This window comes from Fistularia commersonii, chromosome 28 (genome assembly GCF_037954325.1).
Source record: "Fistularia commersonii isolate RoL2024-O1a breed Wild chromosome 28, RoL_Fcom_v1.0, whole genome shotgun sequence".
In the NCBI taxonomy this organism is placed as follows: Eukaryota; Metazoa; Chordata; class Actinopteri; order Syngnathiformes; family Fistulariidae; genus Fistularia; species Fistularia commersonii.
The window spans coordinates 10,343,306-10,363,782 of NC_141311.1; the positions used below are offsets into that span (position 1 = coordinate 10,343,306).

Genomic DNA, 20,477 nt, shown 5'->3' on the forward strand with positions numbered 1-20,477 from the left:
TCGATTTCTTGCTGTTCCGACGACATGCAGTGTCTTCACCGTCACCATCTCCTGCGTTCACATGCTGGAGCCACTTGCGAAACAGAAAAACTCAATTTGCAATGATTAAAAAAAATGACAGAAAAGAATATTGGACCAAAGAGACAGGATGTCCCTTCACAAACCTGGTGAAAACACACGCGCGCACACACACACACAAATCCCATTTATGATAGATATTTCAGATATTTAAACTCACCCTTGATGAAATTACTTTGTTCTGAGGAGGAGCAGCAATTCAGGGAATTTTAAATGTATACATATATATATATATATATATATACACATACACATACATATACAATTACAAAAACAAAAATGTCATACATTTATTATTTTAATATTTTCATTTATTATTTATTATTTTAATATTGCTGATTATTACTTTACATCTTAAGAAAACTCAAAAATCCCGAATCAAAATATTAGAATATCATGTAAAAGTAATTTTTGTTTTTTTCATTGCATTACAGTAGGTAAAGAACTTTATCACAATATTCAAATTTTTGGAGACAGTCCTGTATATGTTTATATGAGGGCCTTAGTCACCCCATTGAGATATCTTGAGAGCAGTGTGAAGGGTTTATTTGCAAAGATGAATAAAACAAATGATTCAATTTGATCAAATTAAGATACAAAACCTATTTACAGCCATAACTGTTTTTAGTCTTACACTTATCACATTTTGATACATTTTCTTTGCAGCCCTTTATCATTTTTCACACAATTTGTTATCCTTTCCTATGCATCTTCCTCTGATATACAGGTAATTCAGCACACCGCCACCTCCCGGGCCGATAACCCGATCCGGCGAGCGAAAAACACCATCTGATTTACAGGACGAAATAAAAAACACCCCCGGAGGTGAAGATCCATCAATCCTCGGCCAAGGTCGCGACGAGCCACCTTGAAGGAAGTCGTCTGCCATGTTGGCGAATTAACACCCTCCTGTCACTGCTGGGACGGCCAGAGCCGACGGAGACCCGCTTTTAGAACCCGCCGGGAAAGCACGGGAAACCTAAGCTCCCACGGAGTTGACGGGACGAGAAAAAAGAAGCCCGTCAGCTGGGAAGGCTTGGTAAGTCAATCAACCGGAGATTGACAGGTGAGGGGGTTGGACCCGTCGGATCCATCAGAACCGGAGGTTTGAGTGTCCACGTGCCGTCATTTGGTTACTATGGATCTGAAGCTTCAATGCTGAATTTATTTCCCACTTGGTGGAGCAGTCTCCAAAACGCTGAGTCGGACCGGTTTACTTACTGGAAAAAAAACAAGTCTAACTAAACAGAATCTACACTGCTCAAAAAAATAAAGGGAACACTTAAAAAAACACATCCTAGATCTAAATGAATGAAATATTCTTATGAAATACTTTGCTCTTTACACAGTTGAATGTGCTGACAACAAAATCACACAAAAATGATCAATGGAAATCAAATGTATTAACCCATGGAGGTCTGGATTAGGAATCACACTCAAAATTAAAGTGTAAAAACAAACTCCAGGCTGATCCAACTTTGATGTAATGTCCTTAAAACAAGTCAAAATGAATCTGTATTGCTTCCTGAGTGGACACTATGATTTCACAGAAGTGGGATTGACTTGGGAGTTACATTGTGTTGTTCAAGTGGTCCCTTTATTTTTTTGAGCAGTATATTTTAGTTTAGATAATCTTTGTTTTTATCAAAATGAGCTCCAAAGCTAACAGTTAGCATTCCGATGGGTCTAAAGTGAAACCTGTTCCGATTGGCCAAGAAGGAAAAGTAACACCATATCGATCACGAGCTGAATTATGTGATTGATTCCGTCAGATCCCCCACAGGTCGGTTTAATCAGATCCAGAGAAACATCACGCCGTCGAGCAGCTGACCCTTTTGCTTCCCCCGTCGGCACCTACGTCTCCTCCTTGAGGTCAGTGGCAGCCCCCGCCCACGCCAGCCGGTAACCTTAACCCTGCTTTACAGGGATTTCTACAAATGTCAGGAGCAGCAGCTGCCATTTCCTGCCCCAACGGAGCAAAAATAGGCGACGTCTTGGGCCGGGTTGGCCCCCCCAGGACATCCTCCAAGTTAGGTTTAACCTGCTGCTCTCTGCTCTCTTTAGAAAAACAGCTGTTATGAAAGGATTCTCAAATCAATTTCATCTTTCAAAAGACGTAGCCTGCACGTTTGGCCCTCAGGAACAATGAAAATACCTCTGTCACACAGTGGGGACGCTGACTGCCTAATGTCAGCGGTCTGACGACTCACCGGCTGAATGTCAATATAACTGCCTCTGACCGAAGCCATAAAACACCTTTAAACCATTTTATTTCAGTGGTTGATGCCATTTCAAGGTTTAATTTTTGGTCTTCAGCTCCATGCCTGGATTTCTCAGCTGCAGTCCTGTAAGGAGGGTGTTTTTAACACCTTCATGTTAGCATCAGGCTCTTTATCTGAAATTCAGCAGAGTCCAATTTCTCTTTTGGGTCGGTCTTCCTGCCTCGCTCAGTATGTTTATAGCTACCGATATCGGAAGAGATTTTCGTAAAGGGGGCACGGGGCAAAATCAATTCAATTGGCTCTGATTGTTGTTATAAATTCTGATTTAGCGGGCAGAGAGGTGGTGGCAATCAGCACGCACGCTTCCCGAACGCAGAGCCCTCAACGTCAGAACAGCCGCCACTTTGAGAGAGAGAGAGAGAGAGAGAGAGAGGAAGGTCGTGATGGGTCTGAGGGTCACAGGACAAGGACGGCCCTCAGCAGCTGGAGGGATAGATCTGAGGACGGGAGGACTGAAAAGATCAGGGGGCTGATGGGACGGACAAGGACCTGCCACAGAGTAAAGCTGCATAGCTTATCTCTCTCTCTTGACACGCACGCACACACACACACACACACACTTTCAGTCGCTGACCATGTGGCCAGCAGATGAAAAGTTTAATCACTCTTTATTTACACATTCAACATATAATACAGGAGCAGCGCTGAAATAAATTAGATCCTCTGTGTTGGCAAAACTGCATGGATTCTGGGGCCAGACACTGGAGGGGGGGGGAAGGTGTGAGCTTTCTTAAATAAGGATAAGCATTAACTTTACTTGTTTGAAACTGAACCAATTGGGATTTTTATTTGCACAACACTCTCTTTCACCTCCGCATCCGAACCTTCAAGTGTTTTTTAATTTTGAAATTAACGTTAGAATATATTAACGATAGGAAAAGACAGTTTTGGCCCTAATCTGTTAAATCTAGACCCTTATATGGTCTGCTTCAAATCCAAATGTGTTGATTATACAGGTGAGGAAAAAAGAAATCTGTCACCCTACATCTTCTGGTCCCCCCACCTCCACCCAGCAGGAATGTTACCGTGGAAACGCTGCCATCGCTGACCCCCGTGGCACAGACTCGCGCCGTCAGTGTCTCACTTTCCCAACTTGTACTTCCGCATGTGTGCTGCTATTGAGTTGGCGATCTCCACGTTCCTCTTGTTCTGACCATAGTAATCCACAAATTGTCCGTCGGGATCCACCAGGTACATGATGATGGTGTGATCCACCTGGAGACAACCAGAGCACCGATCAGATCGCTCAATAACGGCCCCGTCGGCACACAGGGCGCCGGATACTCACGATGTAGTCGTTGTCTTCGTCCTTGGGGCCCTGGCTGAAATAGACTCTGTAGGCTCGGGACACCTGCTCGATCTGAGCTCCGGTCCCGGTCAGGCCGATCAGTTTGGGAGAAAACTCTGGAAAGCAAAGACAGACAGCCATCCATAAAACAAAACTGTGGTCCCGTCTTGAAATAATGCTGATTAACAAAAACAGTAAAGGATGGAAGTGAAGCTGGATCCACGTCCTTCAATCTGCAATTCTCTGACTGGACAGCAGGGGGAACCTTAACTCTTGGGAAACAACAGACCAGAGTCCAAGAAATGAGCCATCTGTCACTCGAAGGAACCATTTCCAAACAGATGGTGTCAGTCAGTTCTACTTCCTCCAGGGTATAATACGGTGTTTATTGCAGTCTCATTTAGAATCGGAGATCTGAAAACCCTCAAATCGACAGCGATCACACTTTCCAGCTGCGGGGAACAGGGAATACTCCAGATGTTTCAAAGTCTAGGGGTCCCTGTTGGTAGGGGTCCTCCTCTGTTAATGAGCTTAGCGTGATAAATGGGAGTATAAACTAATGGAATACTCATTCTAAGGCTGCACATGCTGCAGTAATGATTGGACTCATCACATTGTGAAGAACCGCGAAGTTGTAACACACTGCAGTGTTTATAATGGACCCGCTGGATGCTGAGACGGAACCGCGGGTGACGGGCTTTCAGTGTCAAAGCAGAAAATCTTCAAAGAAGTGGCTTTTGATTGGAGTCCGGAAGTTACGTGATCATGAGGTTTCACCGGTTAACTGTAAACCGGGATGCCAAACCGAGAAGATGAATAATTCAAGGTATTGAGAGTTTAAGACTGTATTTTAAGACTGTATTTTTACTGCATCTTCCTTCGGCTCTGAGAAAATCTGCAGTGACAGGACGGAGCTGAGGATAAATGACGAGGAGCAGAAAAGCGAGGAACTCGTGAATCATAATGTATTTGCCAAAGAAAAACTGCAATTTAGCTGTCTTTAGTTTACAAAATCAACCTCTTCAGAAAAAGAGATAATGTGTCTTGGACCTGAAGATCACGAACCTCCGTCTTCTCACCTTTGACATACGCAGCCATGGCGTCTGGTGTGTCCCGGTCAGGGTCGATGGTGATCAGGATAGGGGTCAGATCCGGGAGGGACTTGATTTTATCTGTGGAAAGGCGGGTCAGGGGTCAGACGCCTGAAGAACGAGGAGGGCTTCTCAGCAAGACGGGTGTCCTTTACCAATGTCATCCACCACTTCGATCATCTTCTCCAGTTCGTCGGGACAAATGTCGGGACAGTGGGTGAACCCGAAGTAGATGAGGATCCAGCGGCCCAAGAAGTCCTCGCTCTTGACAGGTTTGTTTTCGTGATCGACGAGGGAGAACGGACCGCCCAGCGCTGGCCTTCCTATCGACTTGTTCCTCTCCTTTTCAATCACTGCGGCGTTCCGGACAACACACGGGGAAACCAATCATCAGCCTCTCTTTATTGATGTAAAAATGAACACAACCCTCAATTCAGCAACATGTGCAAGGTATAAAATTATCCTCCGGCTAAATACTTGCATTCCTCTTTCTCTTTCTTGAAATACTTCATTCCGGCGAGAAGAGCTCCTCCGATTGCGAAGGTTACTGCTAAAGATTTCCATGTCACCGGCTTGGAGAGGGTAGAAAACACACAGCTTGTACGAGAAAAGACAGCTATCAATCATCCACTGAACCGCTAACTCCCACCCCCACACTGTGCAACCAGTGTGACTTTCTACTCCACATAGAGTAACACAATTTACCCCTGATTTCTTTGACTTGTCTCTGGATGAGGGAGGAGGAGGAGGCAGTGAGGAAGACGCTCTGCAGCAGAGCTGGTTCAGACATGGGGTTCGTCTGTAGGCGTGGAACTCTCCAACCTGCCAATAAACAAACACAGCTCTGACGTCTTACCTTTCATTCAGCTGTTTACACTGCAGCTGATCAGTCGATTGTGTATTTACAAATGCATTCTCAGTGTCTTGTCTGTTTTCCTGTGCACAATCAGAACATGTAAAACTATATGTTTTCATCACTTATAAAGTCAGTATCAGGAAACTTTTTTTTATTATTAGCTGGCTTTTTAAGATGCTAGTGTTATGCGGCCCCGTAATCTCAGATCACAAATTGCATTTTCAAATCAAGAACAGCAGCAACATGACTTTAGTCACAAAAGCCACTTTCCCTTTATCGTACACTTCTGATTTTTTTTAATTCTCAAGTATCTAGAACTTACGGCCCTTCTTGGCAATGGAGGATTTTTGCTAGAAGTTGTGTCTGGTGAGTGGTTAGAAACATTGATGGGATGAATTTAGTCAGGCTCAAATGAACTGAAAAAATAAAAGCAAATCTACCAGAATTATGCATCTCTGAAATGAGGAGTAAAAAATACAATTAAGTATTCTGACATTAGAATTCAACTGATAACGCAAATATGTTCCAAACTCTGATAAATTACAATTTTAATACATTACTTTATGTTTAAGTTGGCTAACAGTCAATTAGCACCACCGCTAAATTAGCTGTTTGCTAAATAGAGTTCCGGGAGAAGTTTTTTTTTTTTTTTTACAAATTTTTATTGAACACAAATAGTATAATCATGTACAAACATGGCAAAGTAGAATCGAATGTCAATGGTACAACCGGGCATATGGAAGCATAAGGACATTTGTTTTGTATGTGATCACTTAACTGTACGAGTTAACAGGATCAAAGGTTTGTGAGACATTAATTCTAGAAAAAACAAATAAATAAAAACAAACAAATAAAATAAATAAATAAATGGCAAAGGGAATATAATATGTCTTTAACTTGGTGGTACACAAGGAATATCAGTCATAAAACTGTATATTTTTTTGGTTTTAGGATTTTTCCATAAGTTTTAAGGATTTTTGAATATAATTCAAAATCGTTTACGAAGAACGTAAAATTGGGGGAACATTTTTACATTCTGTTTTTGTGTATGAAGAACTTGGCCAGGCCTAAAATAACATTGACACACATTTCATCTCTTTTGTTGCTCAAAAGTAAAGCAAATGTTATATCATCTCTTGAGAAAGAAACTGGTGACAATGGAAATTTGCCTTTTGCCACTTTTTAAGTTTTAGCCCAAAAGCCCTGTACTTTTTCGCATGAGAAAAATATAAGTCTATGGTTTCAATGTTGTCTTTTGGTCTCTTTTGCCTTGGGTGTATGGGTTGAGTCAGATTCATAGCTCGCAGCGCGGCAATCGATTCCTTATCAAATTTATTTAAAATATTATTTTTGAGAGAGGATATGAAGGTAGTTGGTGTGAGAGAGGAAGATACAGAGAATAGGGTTAGATGGTGAAAATTGACTCGCTGTGGCGACCCCTGACGGAAAAAGCCGAAAGAAGAAGAAGAAGATTTTTGTTTTGGCGTCCAGGGAATAACTTTTCTGTAACACATTTTCCAATACAGGATTTTCTACATTTTCTGTTCAGATTTGAGATTCCCAGGAGTGATAGGAGGGGGGTAATTGTGGTTGGAGGCTAACTGTCAATTAGCACCACGGCTAAATTAGCTGTATCCTAAATAGAACTCCGGCAGAAGTTGGCCGGCGGGAAGCAGGGTAGACCTACCCGGAACAAGGACCCTCTCCTCGGACAGACAACTTGTGTCCACCCGACGTCCCCCCGGAGAACCGCGTGGACGAGCCTGACGGTCTGTTTCGGTAAAACGCATGCGTTCCCGTGAAATAACCGGTGATGTAAAACGATGAGAGCCATGGCTGGACCTTGACGAAGCCGCTTCGGGGCTAGCAGGGCTGGCTCTACTTTACACAACTGGACACACTTCCGGGTCCTGGGGTCAGTTCTGCGGCGAAGGACAACCACATCGGAAGTGAAAGGGCTGCTCTCAGATCAGTGCGCAGGAAGTACCGGAAGTCACGACTTCTTCTGTGTTTCCTTCCGTCGCTATGCTGCCCCCGAGAGGCTGGTTAAGGAACAGGACCAAATTCATGTAAGCGCAATATACAAAATTCTGCAATAATTAACTTATTCCTTTTTTCCCCCAAAGGCACTGGCAACATAATAAAAACTGGAAATAGCGTGCTAGAAATACGCAGGAATACAGGGTGCAATAAGATTTGACAATGATGGTTCAAGCCCATAGACAAGACAGTGGTGAGTGTTGCTGTATGGACTAGAAACAGTTACAATGACAAAAGACAGGAGGCAGAGCTAGAGGTCGCAGAGGTGAAGATGCTAAGGTTCTCTTTGGGAGTGACTCGGATGGATAGGATCGGGAATGAGTCCAACAGAGGAACAGCACATATTAGATGTTTTAGAGCGACGGTCACAGAGAAGCCAGACTGAGATGGTTGGGTCATGTACAGAGGAGGGAGAGTGAATGTATCGGTAGACGGATGCTGGAATTGGAGGTCTAAAGGAAGACCAAGGAGATCTATGGATGTAGTGAGAGAGGATATGAAGGTAGTTGGTGTGAGAGAGGAGGATACAGAGAATAGGGTTAGATGGAGAAGGTTGATTCACTGTAGTGAACCCTGAAGGGAAAAGCTGAGAGGAGAAGAAGTTCTAGGCCATAGACAGAAGGCTATACATCATTGTTTTTAGGTCAGGGTGAGACATCCAAGGCCAAGTAGACTGTTTTAGTATGGGTACTCCAAAAAGTAAATCAGAAATATGCTTTTATTCAGTCACATTTTCAAGTAGTATACAAACACTGGATTCCACTGTTATTATATTTCTTTCTATCAAAAATTATCAATACAAAATCAATTGCACTCTTGAGAGAATAATGACACCTTTCAACAGACCAGGAAATAAAAATCCTTCTAGTGGATAAGAAGTGTTATGCGACTGATCCAGAATACTGTGCCACTCTATTCATTCAGGCCGCTGTCAGTCTTTCAAAGGGCAGTTTTACAATGTGAGGGCCAGTTCGTCCTCAGCTCCTGATGGACGTAGTAGTAAATCCAGGCCACGAAGGGAAAGGCTGTGATGGCAGCAGCCGTGGACACTCGGAGCATCCCCACCGGAGCCCTGTCCAGCATCGCGGCACAGTCACAGAGAAATAGAAAGGCAGTTCTTTGAATTTATCTTGTTACAAAGTTGAAGAGAAGAACCCACAGACACTAGTATGCAACCTCATGTGGGAGGTGCACTAAAATATGGTACAGTTGATGGCAACCTAACTTTGTGCAAAATTGTGGAAAATGCAGGTTTTGTTTGACGGAGCAGTTTGAGATGGAGGCCAGAAGTATAATGTAATTTTATCCAAATAATAACGATCCCTTAATCAAGCCAGATTCACTCAAGTCCAATTAGCTTTTAATACATGAAAAATAAACCTAATGTTACTGAGAAAAAACACACATGCAAAAGAAGGATATGTAATTTTACAAGAGGGGATCATCTTGTCCTTTTTGGACCATGAATTTATTCTTTCAATGTCGAGGACAAATGTATTGAATTAATTCAGATGTGAATTAATCAATGTATGTATTGTTTTTGTGACAATAATTAATTAGAGAAAATTTTCATTTACCTTCCAGAGTGGCGACACAGGAAGAGCCATACCACAGTCAACAAGAGACCGGAAAACTCTCTAAATAAGAAAAAAAGGAAAAGGTAGACCACATCAGGGGCCACGACCCAGCGTTTTCCCTCAGCTGGTTCCACGCCTTTTTCAATCAATGAATTTACAAACACTACTTTTTTTTTTTTGTTTACCTGCCCTCCTCCTGCTGGAAGATGTCCCTAATCTCTGCTTTGTAGAGCGTCCACCCCAACATGGTGATGACGGCACTGCTGATCATCACATAGAGGTCAGCCAGACGCCTCCAGGGCAAAGTCTCTACAACAAATCAAGTAACAGCAGTGATTCTCAAAGCATACAGAGAGGACTGTGGAAGACTTTTACTGCTTCAAGCTCATATACTATATATACATACATATACGCATACTTAACTTCACCGATTAAGTAGCTGTCGTTTTTCATCTGGCCACATAATGGTGCTACTGCACCAGCTTTAGATTCGGGAGCCATTGTGTCCCTTCTAAATAGTTTGCTGTTTCATTTAATGGGGTTTTATCGACTCCACAAAACAAAAGGCATCCATGTGCATGTTTATTTAACATTTGTTTTGGTCTGTCTCACAAGCCCAGTGCAATGGAGGAATGTATTGTAACCTCGGGCAACCTCGTCATTTGTAGAAAGCAGAAACCCATGCTAAAGTATACAGCGGCACCTCAGCCTATGAATTTAAATCATTTGTTCACTCTGTTCGCAAACCCAATTAATTTGAATACAAATCCCATCGATCTGTTTTCCAGCCCAAAAAGCATACATATTTAAAATGACGTTAAAATGGTGATTCCTTTAGCCACATTAGCCCCCTTAAGCACATCTTTATTATTTAGAACAGTACAAATGGTCCACTTAGCCATGTCGTGGTGCACCGGTTGGGATTTAGTTGAATTTGCACGACTGAGGTTTTCTTGTGAGAATAATTAAAAATCTACTTAATTTAAAATCTTAAAGTATAACACGTATCTGGACGGTAATGTGAAACTAACACGTTTCCAGACTGTAAATATGATAATAAACACTTTGAATCTTGAATCTTACAAAGGAAGAGACAAAAGTAGATGATGCATGGGGGTGTAATTTCATTGATTGACCACCTAGTGGCGCTGTTGCGATTAAACGAAATGGAAGATTGAAAACCAAGTGAGTTTACTGTCGTTAAGGAGAGAAAACTACATTTTCTGATTACATGTGATTCCCTTAAATTTTTTTCATATTTGGTTTTGTCACTACCTGTCACCTGGGGGTTGAGGCCGATAAACGCGCACAGGACGGCGGGGAGACCGTAACCCACCTGCAAGACAAATACGGCGTGAACACAGAGACGCGTGTAACGTCCGAAAAAACTAAACAAAACACGGAACCACATGTTCTTACCATCCACAATCCCGCGTCCGGGTCATTGATCTGAGAGGCCGAGACACAGTTCAGAGGTTACGGATCACAGGTAGATTAATAGTCCTGGATATCAACGAACTCTCACCTGCACATATGTTGCAAGAGCAAAGAATAACGTCATGAAAACGTTGCACGCCTGCCAAATAACGACGAGCCATGTTTTAGTGTTTCCTGCACAAAGTTCTCCCATCGTTTTCCAGCAGTTCCCTTGCCCGCCCCGGGTGTGATGACGTCATCAAAAAAAACCCAGCATGGGTCCGCTTGATATGGTCACCGGTATGTCTGCGGAACACATGTATTTTTTTTTTTTGCTGCGCAATAAACTCAATTCTTTCTCTACAGCTGGCATGCATATCAACCGTGCGTCAACAATCTGACATAAAAGTGCTCGAGTTCGTGATTTAGTGTAAATAAAGTTGTCTGTGACTTTCAAAGTGGAGTTTACCTTTCGTACGTAATCTTACCTGGCTGGCCCGGAATCAGAAACGAGCTAACCCAGCAAAAACCACTGCAGTCCCCATCAAAACAACATAAGTGAGTATACCTACACAAAATACTTTTTAAAATTAACAAAGATGTGTTTTGATTTAAAAAGATAAATGTCAAAATATTATTATTATTTTTAGTCTGAAACCTTGTATTACATTGCATTATTTTATACTGTCATTGAATGGCTAAGAGAGAGCAGTAAGCCTCCCGCATTAGGCTTCCATGCCAGATATAGCTCCAAGCTAATTTCCATCTTTACGATAAGAAGCGATATGATGTTGTCAGTATCAAAAATGTATTATTATTATGGCTAATTTAGTCAGTACATTTTCACCTTATCTGTGTTTGATTAAAATTCGGTTTTTGTTACATTTTATATCAAAAAAACATTTTGCGGCGACCCGGCGTCGCTAGCTTGCTTGTGGGTGTTGAGATGTCAGTGTCACCCGGTCAGCTGATTGCGTCTTGGCTAGCGCTGCTAGCTAGCGTCGTTAGCCTAGCTTAGCTGGATGTTTGTTTTTGTGGACGTCACTACACACGTAGCTCCCGACAGAACCCCGGGGCTCCGGATTAATCTGACTCATTGACCGTGCGTTCCACTGTCGCATCGCGGCGTGAAGCTGTCGCAGCGGGGGGCGGGTGGGCGGGGAAGGCGGCGATTGTTCCGACCCGCGGGGGTTTGAAGCCGAAGTCTCCGCACCGCAGCCCCGGCGCTGCTCATGGAATTCAAACACACAACAATGGCGAGTCCCAACAACTCAACGGCGCCCGGCGGCGGCAACAACAACGCGGCGCCAGCGGCGCACCACCACCACCAGCAGCAGCAGCAGCCCCAGCACATCACCACGCTGAGCAGCATGCAGGGTAAGAGCCCGGGGGGGACGGGAGGGGGAGGCTGCGGGTATCCTGTCCGCCGCGAAGGTGGCTGTTAGCCGGGTTAGCCGTGCGAGTGCCCAGGCTACTACCGGGAACTGAACCTACTCCCCCCGGGAGATCGGGGAGGTGGGAACGGATCGGGGGGTTCCAGGAGGAGCCACCTGATCATTTTCGACACCATCGGTTGGAGAAGAATATTAAAAAGACGCAAAGGCTCTGCTCGCATGTCCTTCAAGGACAGCAGTTAATCAGTTTCTTTTGGCTGATCTTTCTTCCCTTAGAAACAAATCCCCCCTCCGTGTCGCTGATAAACATCCGAACGATCCCCAATTTGCAATCTTTCAATCGCTTTTCCGTGCACATGTAATCGATGTGACATCATCCATTTGAATTATAACCCCCCCCCCCCTCCATCCCCAACCCCCCGGCATTCATGACGTGTGTTACGGCTAAATCAGGCATCTCGCTCCCCTCGGCCATCCGAGTTCGGGCGGATGTGATCACTCGACGTGACGCCACGAACACTTCGACCTCCACCCGTGATCACACCACCTCCGTGGCTTGCCAGGTGTCAACGGGTGATTCATGTTGTGCGGGATCAATACGGGACACCGATAGAGGGAGTGTTAAATACCTCTGATGGGGCTTGATGATCTGATTCCTGTTTGAAATTCAACTCAATCCAACGACAGATGTCACAGTCAAAATGGCTAACTTCTATTAATCCATCACGCGGTGAGAGATTCTGGCTGCAGCGTCCTGCATTAAAACCATTTTCCTGCAGATTCACAGACGCTTGTTCAACAAACTCTGAGCCGAATATTTCTTATGTATCCGGCAGACTATGGAGACAACTAAGTTGAAGGCCTCGGCCTTAATTTCAAGGATCTGTGAATCGGCGTTCCAGTTCCCACCTCTTGTCAGCTCCTTGCTATAATTTTTTTTTCTTTCACTGCTCAAATCCTGTCTCGTTTTTAACTTTTCAGACTCAAACACCTGCTGGAGATGTCAGAGTGAAACAGGTACCCGCACATTTCAACGGAATATTTCAATCCGGAACCGCTGTTAGATATTCAGATATGTCAGATGAAGTCTGACTCTTTGTGTGTGATTTTTTTTTTTTTTTTTTTTCCACATGAGATGATCCCTCAGTATAAACGGATTTACTGCATGTGAATTTGTATGGGATGGATGAACTCCTTTAAACCCTTCTAAATGTTAGCTATAACTAGATGTACCTGTACATTCCTTGATATGTGACTCACACAATCACTTGTGTGTACTACAAAAAAAACATTTCTAGGGTTTTGTTTTTTCTGTTTTTTTTTTATTAATTCATCTCAGATTACTTAATTGCACAGCTCTTAAATCACGTGTTGTAATTCTGGTCTCTCGCCTTTGTATTTGACCCCCCCTCCCCTCCGCTTCCTAACCTTCCTAACTCCTGACGCCAATGACGGTGAGCTGCCCGAGAACAAACATCTGTTCCCTCCGCCCCCCTCTCGCACCCGCAGCTCATCGCTTCTGTCAGCGACATGTTTCATCATGAGTGCATGTGCATGGCAACCCCCCCACTCCACCCGCCCCGTTCCCCAGATGGTGCCTTTAACCTGTTTGGGCATGATTGACAGTTCAACACGGCAAGGCTGGTTTCTGCGATGTGTCACTTGACATCAGTTTCGTTGTCCCCTAACCCGTCCTTCCTCCGCCGTTACCGGGTGAAGCCGTAAATAACGGTCTTTGTCGAGGCTGCTAACGCCGTCCGAGTGGGAAAATAACACCGTTGGCCGTTTTGAAGGTGAAATGTGAAGAAAATAAAAAGCTGTCTTCTCACCTCCAGGGTTTCAGATAAACCTGTCTGGAGCTCCGCAGAGTAAGCCAACCCTCTTCTGTGTCGGCGCCGCCCGTTATCGTCCTCTGTGTCCCGTGTTCCGCCTGAGAGCCCAGCACGGGACGGGGAGGCCGTCTTGCGGTTTCCTACTAATCTACATCCGGGTGGGGGGGTTCCACCAGTCTTGTGCCGCCATAGCCGACAATGTGACAATGAAAAAAAAAATGTTGCCAAAAAAAAATGCCTGCGTTGAGCAGATTTCTCACAAGCTTCATATTTCTGATACTTATTTTCAAAACTTGCACACAGTTTCCAGTCCCCCGGATCCACAGCTGGTCATTTTCAACTCATTTAGAGTCTTGTAAATAAATAGAGACATCAGGGCTGAGAGTCAAGCTGAGTATGTTGATCTATCAACCATCTGATCTTTCACAGTGTCTAACCGGATATCACGATCGGTCCTTTGGTACAGGATCGCTTCTTCAGTCGGGCTCTGAAATGTCACAGGCACAAGCCCGGAACCTCCTCCGTCAGCCGGAGGAGTTCTGCTGAACCGGCTCCGAGTGGGAGCGCCGCCTGGCGTGCATGACTAACTAGCAGCTCCTCTTAACCATCTTTTTTTTTTTTTTTTGTTCTTCTGGATGCGTGCTCCCTACGCACGTTGCCACGTTTTCCACGCATCATCAGAACCGGAGTACATACATTCTTGACGTGAGGTTTTGAAGCAGAGCGAATGTTGGCCTTGAGGAGCGTGTTTCAATGCCACCCTCGTGTGTCTGCATCAAGAGCGTAGGTGTTTGCTGTCGAGAGCAGCAGGTTGCGTTTCTGTTCCTGCAGGAAGTTGTTATGAGACTGGAGGTGTTCACTGGAAGTCTGAAAGTGGAAGCGGAGGGTCTCTTCGTAAGAAAACCAGTGTTTCAGTTTTCTATTTTTTGGAGACGTTCATCACTCAGGCACTGTCTTTATTTTAGCATCGGTAAGCAAGAACTGTCAATCATCAGGTCCACAGGACTGGTCACATCCTGTCAGTATTCATCCAAAGTTTTTAACGTGTTTGTATATTTTTAAGGAATTTCCTTGTGACAAATCAGAATATCATATATATCCAAAATTGGCCCCACCCAGACTGCTTCCCCTGGTGCACTGGAATAAAAAAAAAAGGCAAAACAGAGTAGCTAAAAAAGTCCAAATTAGGTTAGTTGACACGGATATTCAAATATAAGGTCCTTTTTTTGACGCGATGAGTCTTTTTGTGTTCATACCCAAGTGAAGGGAAATTGAAATGGAGGAGTTCCTGTGGGGGGAGTGGTGGTGGTGAAAGGATTCCAGTCGTGAGTGTTGGAACCGTCCGTGTTAGTGTGCATTTGTGTGTGTGTGTGTGCGTGTGTGTTAGTGTGGTTTTGTCCCCCCTGTGCTGACAGCATGACAGTCACAGGTTCGACCCTCCTGCCACCCCCATCCCACTCCCTTAGTGACAGCTTCACTTGTTCCTGACCCCCCTGCCCCCTTTCCTTGGTTCTTTGTCTTCTGACCCCTCTTTCTTGTGTTTTTTTTTTGTTTGTTTTTCCCCTTTCTCAGGTAAACGCAAAGCCCTGAAGTTCAACTTTGCCAACCCTCCCATCAAACCCGCCACCCGGTTCACGCTGAACACGGTGGGGCCGCCCTTTCAGAACCCGCACATGTGAGTAAAAATCTCAGCCGCTCCAAGTTCCCGGATCCTTCCTGTCAGTCACCCCTGTTTGCCCCCCCCCCCGCCCACCTCCGTTTTGTAGAGAGCGGCTAAGGACGCACAGCATCGAGTCGTCGGGAAAGTTGAAGATCTCTCCGGAGCAGCACTGGGATTTCACCGCCGAAGACCTGAAGGATCTGGGCGAGATCGGCCGGGGGGCGTACGGCTCCGTCAACAAGATGGTGCACAAGCCGAGCAACCAGATCATGGCGGTGAAGGTGAGGGTCTCTCCGCGCACACCACGGTGACGGACGGCTCATGCTCAAAAAGCTAGCATTCGTAAATGTAATTATCAGCTGAATGTTGCGGCGTGAGAGAGACGGCGTGACAGGTGTCCTGACCGGTACGAATCGTGACCTTTTGCCCCCGCAGCGAATCCGGTCAACGGTGGACGAGAAGGAGCAGAAGCAGCTGCTGATGGACCTGGATGTGGTGATGAGAAGCAGCGACTGCCCCTACATCGTGCAGTTTTACGGCGCCCTCTTCCGAGAGGTGACTGTTTCGTCTTGTTTTTTCACTCCTTTGAACCAATTCTCGAGCTAAAACCTGTATCAGGCTGTGACTTATGTTTTTTTTTTTCCCCCCAGGGTGACTGTTGGATTTGTATGGAACTCATGGCTACCTCCTTAGACAAATTTTACAAATTTGTGTATTGCTTGTTAGAAGACGTGATTCCAGAAGAAATACTAGGAAAAATAACATTAGCAGTAAGTACTTATTGTTTTTAAAAGTAATCCAAATTCCCCACCGTGTGGAATTTAATGATTTATTTTTCCACATTTCAGACTGTGAAAGCACTTAACCACTTAAAGGAAAACTTGAAAATAATACACAGAGGTATGAGACAGCATTCATTTTGAGAGAGGGTGGCGGCGTTGGGGGCACGCGGGTTTTTTCATGGTGCGTTTTCTCTCCGCTCGCTCACAGACATCAAGCCGTCCAACATACTCCTGGACAGAAATGGAAACATCAAGCTGTGCGACTTCGGCATCAGCGGGCAGCTGGTTGACTCCATCGCTAAAACCAGGGATGCCGGGTGCAGACCCTACATGGCTGTGAGTACAGTGCACGTCACCTTTGCGTACCAGGATCAGTCCGCTTCCCCATTTTATTCAGGGGATGTCCGGTTGCTATTCGCTCCTCCTGTCGACTTGATCTCATCTCTCCATCCAACTTTAGCAGTCGCTTCCACGATCCTCATTTTAATTTTCAAAACAATAAAATATTACAAATACGTTTTGATAAAAATCCATTGTTTTTGATTTCCGGTGAAACCAAAAAAAATAGTTTTTTTTTTCCCTTTTTTTTTTATTTCAAACAATTTATTTCAAACAACAATCAATCGTTTACAATATTCTGTGTTTTTCACACTCAGGCAGAGGTGGAGCAGGCAGAAGTACACACACACACACATATATATATATATATATATATATATATATGCCTACCCAAAGTTATTTACATTTTGCAACAGCTTCATCTTCATCCTTTTAATTATTTAAAAAGTGTGTTTTGTAGATTATTTTTAACTGATTTATGTTTTTATCTTGCTTTCATTCAACTGTAACACTATTCCACTTCAACCACAAAGATGTTTTTACACGTAACGTTTTGGAAAAGTTAGTAACCTATTCCTTATTAGTTACCTGTCAATCCAATAATCCCCTAGTCACTTGGCTGCACCTTCGTCATCTCACCCAACTGCCAATCTGGTCTTGGGGATGGTGATCTCACTGTCAGGAGGTTATTTTCTGTCCGGGGGGGTCACGATGACGTCATCCCAGGGCAGAGGGGAGTCTCCTCCTGCACCCCGCTGCACTTTCCATGCTAAATTTGGAGAGGAACTATTCACACACACACACACACACAAACACACACGCACACACATACACATAGAAAGGCCGAGGATTCATTCATGAGCGGGACCGCCGCACCTTGGAGGTTCCTGCTCCGGCTGAGCTCACAGCTCAGGAATCCCAGCTGGGGTTTTGCACCGTTGCCTGCCAGGTGTGAGACCGCGTGTGCTGGCAGCGGGCGCAGTGACATTGAGAGAACGGTGTCACGGTGTGGAAACACGGCTGTATTCAAGGCAGTGTGGAAGAAATCCAGTATAGATAATGACTGAATGACTGAATGAATGAATCGTCTCCGCTGGTTTGCGGCTGTGACGTCAGAGTAAGGACACTGCAATGTAATCCAGCTCCCAGCAGCACGGGTTGCCCTGTGACATCAGTCGCTAATTCAGGCCTGTGAATGGGCGACCCACAACACACACACACACACACAACACACACAGACAATCCCCTGACACAATTCTTCGAGGCAGAGAGGATGTATTTTTTGATGAAATCTGTCTGGGAAGAGGGGAAGGAATGAGGAACCTGATGGCGTCTCACCACGCAGGTGAAGACACGTCCACCAATGCCTCACTGTTCACATAGCGTGTGTGTGTGTGTGTGTGTGTGTGTGTGTGTGTGTGTGTGTGTTTCACAGTCTTCAACACATTTAACTCCATGAAGTTGCTGTTTATAGTCTAGTAGTTTGCAGAACAAAGGGCGATTGTGGTCCTTTGCCCTCACAAAATCCCGTAACTGCAGTGGTTTAAATATTTATTAATAGGTTAATAAAGATTAGTGACCGTTGGTATTAGAAGTTTTCATCCTCCAGTACCACTGTGTTGTTTTATCGTCTCTCATCCCGCTTTGTCCCCAGCCCGAGAGGATAGACCCTAGCGCGTCCCGGCAGGGCTACGATGTGCGTTCCGACGTCTGGAGTCTGGGGATCACGCTGGTCAGTCTCGGACATCATCCTCATTATAATTTGTGGACGTCTCAAATCTCGGTTCCGTTTACAGTCTGTGAGTTCTGTGTTTTCCCGCAGTACGAGCTGGCCACAGGGACGTTCCCGTACCCGAAGTGGAACAGCGTTTTCGACCAGCTGACCCAGGTGGTCCGGGGAGACCCGCCGCAGCTCAGCAACTCAGAAGAAAGACGCTTCTCGCCCAAATTCATCGCCTTCGTCAACGTGTGGTGAGGACCCGACCGTTCTCTAGCTATTCCAGGCCCTTCACCCCGGTGGTCAAATGCCACGGCCGTAACGCTTGTTTCCTTTTCTTTGAAGCCTTACAAAGGACGAGTCGAAAAGGCCAAAGTACAAGGAGCTGCTGGTGAGTTTATTTGTTTGTTTGTTTTTGTTTGTTTTTTTTACACAACTCGTCTTTGGCAGTCTTTAGAAGGAGAGAAAATGATCACATATCTATAAATATGAATCTTCTGGAACACATATTTTTATCATTTTCTTGTTTGCATGTAATAATCAGCCCCAGCACTAGAGACATCTTTTCACTTGCAAATCAATATCATCTCAGATCAAGAGTGAATGGAAGTACCTGAAATCTGCTTGCCTGTGTGTTGAGGTCATCTTCCTTTCTTGTTCTTTTTCTGGCTGTCCAGAAGGACCCGTTCATCCAGATGTACGAAGAACGCTCGGTGGACGTCGCCGGTTACGTCTGCAGGCTTCTGGATCAGATGCCTGCCTCGCCAAGCTCACCTATGTACATGGACTGACAGCGGTTGGAGAGGAAAACACGCGCTGATGTCTAACCATAAAGACATTTCACAAGAAAAAAGAAAAAGAAACAGACAAATATCCCTGTGTAAATGTTCTGGACCCCCCCCCCCCGTATTGTGACGCCGTAAAATGGTGTTGATCTGGTTCCTGTCTGTATAGTATTAATATAATACACTCTCGTTTCTCTCTCCTTCACACACACACACACACACGCACAGGCACATAAGTATAATGGCATCTGAATCCATCGGTCAATCAATCAGTCAATCAACCAGTCAATGAATTGACCATGTTCTGGTGTGGATGCAGACACTTCTCAGTGACTTGAATTAACTTGAACCTGGTATTTATGGACAGTCTCCTACTGGAATCATGCGCTTTGTGAATTGTTCCACCTCCTCTGTGCACATGGTTGAAAGCATCGTGTTTGGTATCTGGATGAGTCGCTAGCTTCTGCGGGTGTCACGTGATTTAGAAGGTCAGGGTGGGCGTGTCGGCCGTGCGGCCCAGTCTCTGTGCAGCGGACAGTATGCTGATATAAATAAAGAGAGGAATCATGTCACCCCAGACTTGAGTGTTTTTTTGTAAATATTTCAATTGCGGATTCAGAAAACATCAAGTGCAACCAAGTGAAAGTTATTTCTGTAGAAATCTGCAGGTTGACTCATTCTGGATTGGTTCATTGATCATTACACACACATTCAAGTTTTCTCCTTGAAAAACACTACGCTACTGATGGGTAATGAAGTTACTGCAGTTGAATTTTAATGTTATGATCCATAGTGTAAAGATTTTTGGGCGGTTGGCAACAAAACACAAGTTTGCAAGTATGGATTTCCAGAATATTGACTGTTCTTTATACATTTTATTGACAGCATTATTATTTTTATTATTATTATTTAGGCACAAAATAAGTTTGTCATATATATGTTAATAGTAAGTTAATACTCAGCGCAAAAAGAGACCATTTTTCTAAATTCATTGGAGTCTTGGTCATCGTCCGACGGTACCTTTTTTTTTTTTTTTAAAGGTTTGTGAGAAATGTTTAATGCTAGAAGAAAAAGAAAATAAAAAAAAAATTGCAAGAGGAATACAATATGTATTTAATTTGGTGGTTCACAAGGAATCTCAGACATCAAACTGTATATTTTTTAGTTTGGGGATTTTCCATTTTTTTATATAATTCAAAATTGTTTATAAGGAACGTAAAATTGGGGAAACAGTTTTGCATTCTGTTTTTGTTAATGAAGAACTTGGCCAGGCCTGAAATAACATAGACACATAGTTCATCTCTTTTGTTGCTTAAAAGCAACCAAATGTTACATCATCT

General features: G+C 44.2%; 3 protein-coding genes across 8 annotated transcripts; 1 reads left to right on the plus strand and 2 right to left on the minus strand.

Moving 5' to 3' along the window:
* Positions 1–2,920: 2,920 nt before the first annotated feature.
* Positions 2,921–7,491, minus strand: sco1 (synthesis of cytochrome C oxidase 1). Its single transcript, XM_086176119.1, has 7 exons — positions 7,283–7,491; positions 5,445–5,561; positions 5,221–5,311; positions 4,895–5,092; positions 4,728–4,820; positions 3,649–3,764; positions 2,921–3,575 (listed from the first exon to the last, which is right to left on the minus strand). Exons 1-7 carry the CDS (start codon positions 7,427–7,429, stop codon positions 3,441–3,443), a joined length of 897 nt encoding a protein of 298 aa, XP_086032245.1. The 5' UTR covers positions 7,430–7,491; the 3' UTR covers positions 2,921–3,440.
* Positions 7,492–8,339: 848 nt separating this feature from the next.
* tmem220 (transmembrane protein 220) lies at positions 8,340–11,766 on the minus strand. Of its 2 annotated transcripts, XM_086175518.1 has the most exons (7): positions 11,117–11,766; positions 10,738–10,934; positions 10,632–10,661; positions 10,488–10,548; positions 9,398–9,521; positions 9,213–9,272; positions 8,340–8,707 (listed from the first exon to the last, which is right to left on the minus strand). In XM_086175518.1, exons 2-7 carry the CDS (start codon positions 10,840–10,842, stop codon positions 8,575–8,577), a joined length of 513 nt encoding a protein of 170 aa, XP_086031644.1. In that variant the 5' UTR covers positions 10,843–10,934; positions 11,117–11,766; the 3' UTR covers positions 8,340–8,574. The 2 variants fall into 2 exon arrangements, with proteins under 2 accessions (XP_086031644.1, XP_086031643.1); XM_086175517.1 differs by lacking the exon at positions 11,117–11,766 and having other exon boundaries at positions 10,738–11,077.
* Positions 11,063–19,709, plus strand: map2k4a (mitogen-activated protein kinase kinase 4a). 5 transcript variants are annotated; one of them, XM_086175513.1, is made up of 14 exons: positions 11,063–11,186; positions 11,847–12,005; positions 13,004–13,039; positions 13,858–13,890; positions 15,427–15,529; positions 15,621–15,795; positions 15,950–16,069; positions 16,165–16,284; positions 16,363–16,414; positions 16,505–16,632; positions 18,290–18,367; positions 18,458–18,606; positions 18,698–18,743; positions 19,030–19,709. In XM_086175513.1, the coding sequence occupies exons 2-14, from the start codon at positions 11,861–11,863 to the stop codon at positions 19,141–19,143; spliced, it is 1,299 nt and encodes a 432-aa protein (XP_086031639.1). In that variant the 5' UTR covers positions 11,063–11,186; positions 11,847–11,860; the 3' UTR covers positions 19,144–19,709. The 5 variants fall into 5 exon arrangements, with proteins under 5 accessions (XP_086031639.1, XP_086031638.1, XP_086031640.1 ...); XM_086175512.1 differs by lacking the exon at positions 11,063–11,186 and having other exon boundaries at positions 11,772–12,005; XM_086175514.1 differs by lacking the exons at positions 11,063–11,186; positions 13,858–13,890 and having other exon boundaries at positions 11,772–12,005.
* Positions 19,710–20,477: the final 768 nt, after the last annotated feature.